The sequence below is a fragment of the Limulus polyphemus genome, unplaced genomic scaffold (assembly GCF_000517525.1).
Source record: "Limulus polyphemus unplaced genomic scaffold, Limulus_polyphemus-2.1.2 Scaffold250, whole genome shotgun sequence".
NCBI classification, from domain to species: Eukaryota; Metazoa; Arthropoda; class Merostomata; order Xiphosura; family Limulidae; genus Limulus; species Limulus polyphemus.
The window spans coordinates 391,649-402,324 of NW_013665860.1; the positions used below are offsets into that span (position 1 = coordinate 391,649).

Here is a 10,676-nt window from a genome sequence, read left to right on the forward strand (position 1 = left end):
CCCACAGTCCATCCTGGTATAGCATCATGGTCATGTAATACCTTGAAGCTGTGAAACTTACCCACAGTCCATCCTGGTATAGCATCATGGTCATGTAATACCTTGAAAGTTGTGAAACTTACCCACAGTCCATCTTGGTATAGCATCATGGTCATGTAATACCTTGAAGCTGTGAAACTTACCCACAGTCCATCCTGGTATAGCATCATGGTCATGTAATACCTTGAAGTTGTGAAACTTACCCACAGTCCATCCCACACATTTTGTCCTCGTGCTGGTCCTGAATGCACTTTTACTTTTCCTTTTACTTTTTAATACTTATTTGAGCTAGATGTTTATAACTAATAGAAAGAGTGAATTTTAAAATACAATCACCCAACAGTTATTTTAAAATTGGTGCAAACAATTCCATAGAGAACTAGACAAACCGCTTTTAACATTGTTTTTGTTTTTATCCTCGCGAGCACTTAGATAGATAGACAGCTAAATTGATTTTAATTTATTATGTTATTTATGTTTTAAGATGCATATTTGAAAGGTTTAATAATTTTTAGTATACCTCAACTCCTCCTTGGTTCATGAGGGTTAGTGTAGTAAGATAGCACAACAATATTCTGCTGAAGGTAAAGTGTCTCTGCTGATGTTAGCCAGAGATGCCTGTTGTTGTGTGTCATAATAGATAATAATACTGATGTTAGCCAGGGATGCCCATTGTTGTGTGTCGTAATAGATAATGATAATAATGTCAAAGGACAGGAAAGGAAAGTAAAACATTAAAAATATAGTATATGTGAAAATTTAAAGACATGCAATTAAGATTATAATCAGAAGAATATATTTTAAGATTATTTGATGAAGAGTTAAAAGGTATCTATATTTTTCATGTCTTAATTTTATGCATTTCATTGTACTGTATATTGATGATAATAGCTACAGTCAGTAATATGGTTGAGAAAGTGAAAAATAACAAATTATTTACCTTTAAAAACTTTTGATATACATTTAGGAGGTACCAAGGAAACTTGAAAATTATAAGATGGAAAAAAAGTATTTTTATGCTTACCTTGAAAATCACCTTGCACTCAAACTCTTCAGAGTCTGAGTGCAAATAATTGCAATAAATAAATAAATTTATTGGAAATATTTATTTAAAATAATATTCTTTGTTTACAAAATATTTGTAATCTTTAACAAATTTTACCCATTTTATGAAAATATGTTAAGAAAGCTCAGAGTTATCGTAAATCATTCGCCATACGAGCATGTGCCAAATGGACATACCCTAACTATAGGGTTAGCAGAAATCTCTCTTCTGTCACAAAAGTTCTAAAGTTTGTTGTGGATAGGGGAAATAAAACCCAATAGAAATATAGAAATAAAACACAAGGAGTATGCATATAATATGAAGTTAATCTCAAATAATAATAACTTTAATATATGAAATTAGTTACAGAGAAAATAATCATTTATTCACCTACTTACTTATTCAACCTATAAAAAATGTGAACAGCTAAGTAAATGAATTAATAAAATGATTTTACAACAGTATTCCTACTTTTAACTAAATTATTATACAAAACAAAATTTATAAATTCTAACCAACCAAGAGAAGCAAGCTATGGGAAATATAGTCCAACAATAGTTGAGGCCCACCAGTGGCACAGCGGTATGTCTGTGGACTTACAACGCTAGAATCCGGGTTTCGATACCCGTGGTGGGCAGAGCACAGATAGCCCATTGTGTAGCTTTATGCTTAACTACAAACAAACAATAGTTGAGGGCAGAAGAGATTCACCACAATTGTTAGAGAGTCAAGTCTGACCTCTTCTCCACTGCAACTTTGTCCATTGTTTTTGTCTGCTGACAAGAATTTTTTCTTTATTTGTATCTTCTTATATTAGTGATAATAAAATATGGTAGTTTTCATGCAGGTTAATTTCTCTAATCTTACTGGAAACAAGACATTTACATTTTTTACCCTGTCATTAATGTAGTGACCAAATGCCTGTATGTTTTATATTCCAAGCTTCAGAATACCACAGTGTTTCGAAGTATTGTCTTAAAAACACTTTCATTTCAATATTAAAAATATGTTGATTTTTCTTCCTGTTTTCATTGAGACAAAGTTTTTATTTCCAATATGTTTTCTGTTAGTTCTAAAAAAAAATATTATTGTTGACTCCTTCTTACAATCCTTGTGCTGCTAAAGCTTGCACATCTCTCAAAACAACTTTTAATGTAGTCTGTTGTGAATAGAAATATTACAAAAGCTAATAGAAGCACTGGTACCATCATAAATCTAATGATTACTGATAATTTACATATAAAAAATTTTAATCACGTTGTGGGAAACATTTTGAAATTTTAATATATAGCTATAATCAGAACATGAAATTTTGATATGGTATCTTACCTCCAGTCATACGTATAGCCATTCTCATTCAGTGTTTCCCTCTATATGCAAAATTCTTTTCACATGCCACAAGCCTTGAACTCCCATTTACCTAATGATTAATGTGGTTCACAGTGTCTTTGCATGTAAATTGGCATGCAACAATATGAGTGCAACACACTCTCCTGACATGTGACTCCATCTATTCGATTTTACCAAATTACCACTTCTCATTAGGCAGTTTAGTGCAGACGTTTTCAGTTTTGCTCTTTTTACACTTTGATTTCCTGTTTTTTTGCAATGTAATGCTATATCATTTTTTATCATGTTGCTACAGTTAGTTCTCTGTAGTTTATTTTTCCATAATAACTTACCTTTGTTAGTTAATTTTTTTTCTTTATCTTCTTGAATTTTTCAATCAACTATGAATTCCGAAGTTTGTGTTACGACTTCTGATCCTCTTCCAACTACTTTGAATGTCCTTACACAGGCTTCGGGTTAGGGGGGTCTCAGCTGAGGAATTTCTGGCCATTATTTGTTGGGAGGTTGATCTTTATAGGAGTAGAATTTCTTCTCCCAACAATGTTTGGTTTCTCTTGTTCACGATGAGGAGGATTTTGACAGCCTTTTTCATCCATCTTATTATGCTGAACTTTACAAAGCCTCTCCTATGGAATTTGCCAGGCCTCCCTCAGGCTTTTTGGATACAATTTCTCAGGTGTGTGCCATTTTATCTTCTTTTTTTTTTTTTTTTTCCCAGTTTCTTATGATCTTGTTCCTTCATTGTTACATGACACATCATCATTAGAGTACTTTATTTTCTCTCCTTCATCTGACATTAGGATACATGCTGGACATTTTGTTTCTCATTGAAGGATTGGAACTAGCATGTCTCATTCTCCATGAGCTTCTAATCATTATGCTTTAGCTTATCAGTAGGCCAATCAACCTTTTCCCAACTCTCAGCAGCTGGAGTCACTTTTGCCAGTGTTGGGGGCTGACCTTGAGAATCCTATCCATTTGTCTTAAGCCTAGTTTTCCTGACTTCATCTTACTCTTACTGCTCTCCTTTGGTACTTGTTTTCCATATATCTACTTTCAGAGTCACTCCACTGATCCCTTGAGAGGTTTTTGGAGGACACTCATTCCCTCATTACCTACATTTTGGTGAAATTGTCCTTCTCAGCCCTGTTCCTTTACACATGGTTTTCTTGCTGTTTGGATCTACTTGGGAGGGACGCTCTTTTGTCCCAGGTTCACTTCCATTCCCCATATCTTTGGGACCTGTGGATGGCTTCTTTTTTCCATCAATCCATTTTTTGAGATATTCCTGAGTCTTTAAAGTCGTGTGGAATCTGTAAGACAACACTCAACCCTTTCTTTTTTGGTTGTTTGTTTGTCTCACCCTGCTACTGTACTTTCTCCTGTACCCCTTTCCTGTCCTTTACCAGTTCCTACCACTAAGTGGTCAATGTTTTGTCATGTGTCTCGAAGTTGATCTCATCATCACCAGCAGTTCTGGTAACTTTCAGGTGGTTTTCAGTCCAGTGGGAGCACATTTGACTGATTTTGTTCACCTGTGGAGAGAGTTCACAGCGAACTAACGAGCCTGTCAGCCAGCATTCCCCAGGCTGTTACTCCAAGTTTTTTGTTGTCCCCAAGAAAACCAGGGACTGGCATCCTGTGATCAATCTGTCCTGTCTCAACCAGTTTCTGGATCTTCCCCACTTTACCATGGAATCCTTTGGTGGGCTTTTTCTCCAGGTCTGTAGATGATCAAGGTAGACATCTCGAACACTTATCTCCATATTCCTATTGCTCATCAGTGCTATCGCTACCATCATTTTGTCCACTACAGGGTTGTGTATCAGATTCCTTCCTTCCATTTCAGGCTTGCTTCAGCACTGTATGTTATTTGTTGGGTGGTCAAAGCCTTTGCATGTCTTGTGCATACTCAAGGGTTATGCTTCCACCACTACATGGATGACTGGAGTCTAATACACTCATTTGCTATTGACAGAAGCATCTCATGTTGGTTGAATTCTGAAGTTGGAGAAGTCTTTCCTGATGCCTACCCAACATCTTGTCCATTTTTGAAAAAATGTACCTCAGTCAGGCCCAATCTTCTCCACTTTGTCTCTGTTCGATGGAACTTTCAGTTCTCCATGTTCTTTCTGCACGCGAGGTTCTATCAAATTTGGGGACTTAGGTTTCTATAGAAGCCCTTATCTCCTTGGGTCATGCACATATGTGTTCTCTTCAGTAGACATTGTGCGACCAATGGAATCTTGCTCAGGACGATCTTCATTGGTAATTGAACATGGATAATATGATGATGGGGGTCTTATCTCCTCAATCCTGTCTGGATTTGCATCTGTTCACCCATACTTCTCTCCGTGGTTGGAGGGCATGGATCAATCAGAGTGAAATGTCTTACCATAACATCTTGGAGCTTTTGGCAGTACGATGTGCTTTGGATCATTTTCTTCCTGTTGCATGGAACTAACCCGTCATGATCCACTCAGACAATTCCATAGCTGTTACCTATATCAATCACCAAGGTTGCACTTGTTCCCATTCCTTTTGTGGTCGAACATTTGAATTATTTTATTGAGCCCACATGCTATGGATACCTATAAATGGTATCATTTTCCAGGTTCTTTCAACCTCTGGGCCGATTGTCTTTTCTGAATTGATTGGGTTCTACAGTAGTCACCTATATCAATCACGAAGGTGGCACATGTTCCCATTTCCTATGTGATCAAATATTTTAATTATTTTATTGAGCTCACATGCTATGGATACGTCTAAATGATGTGATTTTCTGGGTTCTTTCAACCTTGTGGCCAATCTTCTTTTCTGAAACAATTGGGTTTATCCTACGAAGTGGTCCCTTGACCCTCAGGTTTTCCAGAGGCTCTGCAATCGGTGGGGTACTCCTTATCTGGATGCTTTTTCCACTTTCCTCAACACCAAATTACCTCTGCCAGGGTCTGAGGATGCTTTCAGTCAGGACTGGACTAACCATATCTTTATGTTTTCCTTCTCATCCGACTCCTTCCCAGGGTGATTTCAGTCATCCATTCTGCTCTGTGTCAGGTCCATCCGATTGCTACTTACTGGCTGGCACAACTTTGGTTTCCTCATCTTCTTCAGCTCCAAACTACCTCCAATACTTCTTCCTCTCAATCCATCTCTCCTCCATCAACCTTGATCACCGATTCTTCATCCTGCTCTTTCCACCCTCTGTTTTCATGTCTTGCATTTATCCAGTCCCTTGTGAGGAGATCCGTGTTGTTGGTGTGTGTTGCTTCTCTTTTAGCATAAACTGTTTGTCCTTCCTCCCTAGCAGTCTATCAACGTAAATGGAATGTCTTTTGCTGTTGCTCTTTGAGTTGGGGATTTTCCCCTTCTTGACTTACCATTCTTTTTCTTATGGATTTCCTTATCTGGCTGTTCAATCGTGGGGCTTCGGTCTTGTCCATAACTTGTAATAGAGCAGCCCTATCCAACACCTTCCATTTTTCCAAGTACTGTATGGTGTTTTTCTCTCCTACTGTCTCCATTTTATTGCATTCTTTTGGGATTCATCAACTTCCTCATTGAGCAGTTTTTCCGGAATGGAATGTCAGTATTGTTCGTCACTGCCTTATTCTCTATTCTTTTGAACCTTTATCCTTATGCTCTCTGTATCACTTATCCCTTATGACTTATATCCTACTGTGTTTAGCCTGTGAGAATTGTTAGTCTGATATCTTTACCACTGACATTTCACATACTCTATTTCATTCCACATATGTTCTCCTTTATCCGGATCAATCTTTCCTACCCAAAACTTCTGCAGCTTATGAGGGACATTCTTCTTTCTCACCGATTTCCCTTCCCTTCATTTCCCACCTTTATTCCTTGTCTGATCCGGATAGGCTTCTATGTCCCTTTTGTTCTCTTTGTTGTTACATTGCTCACACAGCCTCTTTCAGTGGTTCCCATTCCTTCCTTTTCATCCCCAGGCAACTTTTCCCTGTATGTGACCTTTCTCCTTCTACCCTTACAAATTGGGTTCCTCAACTTATTAGACTGGTGTATTCCTCCCTGTCTCCTTCATCCTGCAGTCTATTCCAGGTGTCATTGCATCAAATTAGGCACCTTACCTTTTCCATGGCTCTCACCTCTCCAGACATCGGTGTGGCTGTGACTTGGTACGTTATATTTTCTCTCTCTTATTTTTACCTTCCAGTGGCATGTCTTTTTTTAGATCTAGGATCCCACTCTGTGGCGAGCATTGCATATCCAGGTGTACCACCTATTTATCAAATTCCACACTGTGTGACTATCAATATGTTATATTGGAGTATATTATTTCTTCCCTAGTGACTGTCACTCCACCTCTCTGTGATCAGTTCCAGGGGTTGATGTTGCGATGTCCTGAATTGGATTATTCTACAGATTGTCATTTCACGGGTCGATCTGCTGGTGATGCCTGCACTCCTACCTCTGTGCAGTCCTATCTAGGGTTGGTATTGCATGGGTTATTACTGGCTACTCCTGTCACTCCATCTCTTTGGGGTTGAGCCTTAGTGTAGAATGATATTGCATGGGGTAGCTTGGCAAAGGTTGTATGGAACATCCCACCAAAATTGTCTTTGGGTGGTGGCTGATCCCAACAATCTCGCTGTATACTCATGGCCAACAATGCACACTATTGTGATAAGGCGTTCCACAAGATCACTAGTAAATTTTCTTCACTATATATTTGCTTCTTTAATATTCCTGTTCCAGACTGTACTAACCCATGGACTTAGATGGGTAAAGCAGAAGGCAGTATTTGCCTATCTCTGCTGTCCCTTTGACTGAATAAACCATAGACAGTCTGCTTTTCAAAATGGAGATTTTGTAGCTACCCATTGCACTGTCTCCTGTGTCTGCATTCCTCTGAACTCTCCACCATGTTTTCACCCACTTGTTCTTCTAGTGGAGTATGAGGGTTCTTACCACTTTCCATTTCTGAACTGCTGGGATCGTGGGCCATGGAGGAATCCTCCTGAATGTGATACTTTCATTTCAGTGGAGAGTAGGGTGGTGGTGATATGCCAATGTAGATGGCATTCGATCCTCATATCATGCACACCACCTTTATGCGGTGAGTCCCAATGGTTGATGTTATACCCAGCTACTGTGCAGTTCTATCCAGAAGGTGAAGTTGCATATATTTTATAGAAGCAATCCATACAGTGGGACACAGTGATTGGCATTGCACTCCAGTTTCTGTGTGGTCCTATCCAGGGGATGATGATGTGCATATTTCACAGTTATGTTCCTCCTCTGTGAATTGAGTCTCAGAGTTTGATGCTGCATCCAGCTTCTCTGAAGTTCTATCTAGAGGGTGAGGTTGTGTATCTTTTACAGAGACAGTCCACTTCCATGCAGCAACACCCTAAGATTGATGTTATGCTCCAACTTTTTTGTGGTCCTATCTGGAGGAGGATGTTGTTTTTGAGTAGATCCGTCATGTTGCAGTTCACCCTTTCAATTGGGATCCGTAGTGCTGCCATCACCTGGATGGTGGTGCTTGGTGGGTGGTTTTGGATTGGAGCTGGACCAATCAACATAAATTCTCACATGTTGGTCATGCTTCCTTATCCTATCTCATTCTAGTAGTTTAGCCTTATAATTTCCATCTCTGTGTGGTGGGTCCTGGAGGTTGATGTTATGCTCCAGCTTCTGTGCAGCCCTATCTGGAAGATGAGGTTGCTTGGGATGATGGTTATCCCTCTGGTGCTATGCCTACAGGAGTTTTACTAACTGAGATGGATGTTCCACAGTGCAGAACCAGTAAAATGGGTTTAGATTTACTGTGAACTGCCACATTGGCACATCCCTTCCTAGTGTCATTCAGAGGTTGGGTTCCCGGATGACTGTTTGTGGTTGTGGATTTGCACACGTGCCCTATTTTGTAGATTGGTTGGGTACATAGATCCTTCCATTCTGTGCAACTTGAGGTGAAGATGACATGGACCCTCCTCCTACCACATGTTTATGCCTGATGCAGCTTGGGTATGGAATGGAGTTGACTGGCCATGTATGGTCTGATGCATCCTAGCCATTCTACACCTGGGGATTATTTTTGTTTTTTTTTATGTGCTCCTCCTATTTTTTGCCTGTGTTTGTTACACCTCATTTCACACTGGGCAAAGAGTATACCTGGTACAGAAGTGGTATGGTCTCTCATGGGTGTTCCTCTCCCAATGAGGGTCACACTTCCAGGGTGTTTTTTTTGGATGCTTTTGAAAGTTACTTCTCTATATCCCTTGCATTGGTCCCTTGACCTATTCAATCTGGGATTCTAGCTATACATGTTAGAAGAGATTAGATAGCATAGCAGAAGTTATTATTTTCCTACATTTAAAATATATTTCTAATAGGTACTTGCCTCTTCTCACCCACACTTCACACCTTCCTCTTCACTTAAAACTGGTGTTTCCTTTCTGCCTAATCTCAAAGTGATAGTTTGGTAAAATCAAATAGAGGGACTTGCATGTGCCAGAAGGATGTGTTGCACTCCTATAGGTGGAGGGTTGTTGCAAAATGATTTATATGCGAAGATGCTGCGAACCACATTAACTGTGTGGTAAATGGGAGTTTAAGGCTTGTAGCATGTGAAAAAATGTTTTACATATAGAGGGCAATACTGAACGAAAATAATTGTGTGTGTGTAAGGAGGTAAGTACCAATCAGAAATATGTTTTCAGTGTAGGAAAATAATAACTACGGAACCTTTTTTTTTCTTTAATAGGCCTCAATAGTCAAATTGGTCAAAGAAAAACTTAATGTAATGACTTTGGCAATAGGTGAGTATAGTGTTTTGCATATTTTTCTCTTGAAAGAATGTTTCTATGTCTTTTTCTTGCTAGGTAATTTTACTAGTGGTTCAGAATGCATTTTACATATTTCAATTTTGATCATGATTTATTTTGGGAAATTTCCTTCCTCAGAAGTTACAAGGTTTTTTTAGAAAAATTCTAGACATAAGAAGCCCATTAAAAAAAAAAAATACTTCCAGAAGAATTTTTCCCATTTTGATTTTAGTTGTTGTTAGACAACTATATAGTCCATTTAATTAGGAATTGGGGCTTATTCAGAAATATTAGGAATATGTATTTACTTTCCTTAGTTTTCATGATACACAGTTACAGGATATAAGATACAAAACAGTTTGTGAAATATATATATATTTCAATATGTCACATATATTGAATATAGTGTACTAATATAACCTATATTCAACAATGGTAACCAATTAGGTAAAATTTCTTCAATTTTAAAAGGAAATCTAAAATTAAGTTATAATTTGTGGCTAGTGATTACTAATGCATTTTTTTTTCATCCAAATTTATAGGTCAAAAATGATATGGAAACTGTTGGAGTCGATTTAGTGTTGTGTTGTTTTGGTATTTCATATACATTCTATGTATGTTTGTGTAGATTTTGGAAATTATCTATTCCTTTCTTATTGTTTGTGCAATATTGTTTAGGAAAGTTTCTTAAACAAACTAAAAAAGTACTAAAAAAACACAAAAGATTACAAATATGTGAACTGAAAATAATCATAAATTTGTTAAGCAATTGAGTTACTATGGTTTTCTTCCAATTCTGTATCATCAAGTTTTGTTATGATGTTAATATAAACTTAACAAGAACTAGAATAATTAGTTTTCTTTTTAATGTTGTGATGCTAATAGTTTTAACATGGGTTGAGTTGGAAAGCTAAAGATACACAGAATAATTTGCCTTTTTTTTTCCTGAGGTAGCACTAATAAAATCATTATATTTTATATAACTAATGTGACTTTGAAACAAAATTATTTTTTTTTTGTAAATTATGGTGGCAATGTTAGCAAGATGTAGAAAACTAGTTATAATTACTTGGAAACAAAGGTGTATTTTGTGTTATTTCAAGGTGATGGTGCTAATGATGTCAGCATGATCCAGAAAGCTGATGTTGGTGTTGGCATTAGTGGGCAGGAAGGCTTGCAAGCTGTTATGGCTAGTGACTTTGCTGTGACACGATTTCGACACTTGGAACGTTTGTTATTGGTTCATGGACACTGGTGCTATGATAGGCTAGCTCGCACTGTATTATACTTCTTCTACAAAAATGCTGTTAGTTTTTTCATTTATTGTTTATAAAGTATGTAGTTTCATGGTAAAAAATCAACTTTGTATCTCTGATTGTATTTAACTTTGTAGTTCAGAAAAATGTTTTCTTAAATATATTATTGTAAAT

At 37.5% G+C, this 10,676-nt stretch overlaps 1 protein-coding gene across 1 annotated transcript in view; it reads left to right on the forward strand.

Annotated features, from left to right (window-relative positions):
* LOC106478796 (probable phospholipid-transporting ATPase VA) overlaps window positions 1-10,676 on the forward strand; it is an 82,841-nt gene that overhangs the window by 57,603 nt on the left and 14,562 nt on the right. The window contains exons 18-20 of the mRNA XM_022382460.1: window positions 6,764-6,909; window positions 9,186-9,240; window positions 10,350-10,552. Coding sequence (XP_022238168.1) covers window positions 6,764-6,909; window positions 9,186-9,240; window positions 10,350-10,552 — 404 coding nt within the window. The remainder of the gene's footprint in view (window positions 1-6,763; window positions 6,910-9,185; window positions 9,241-10,349; window positions 10,553-10,676) is intronic.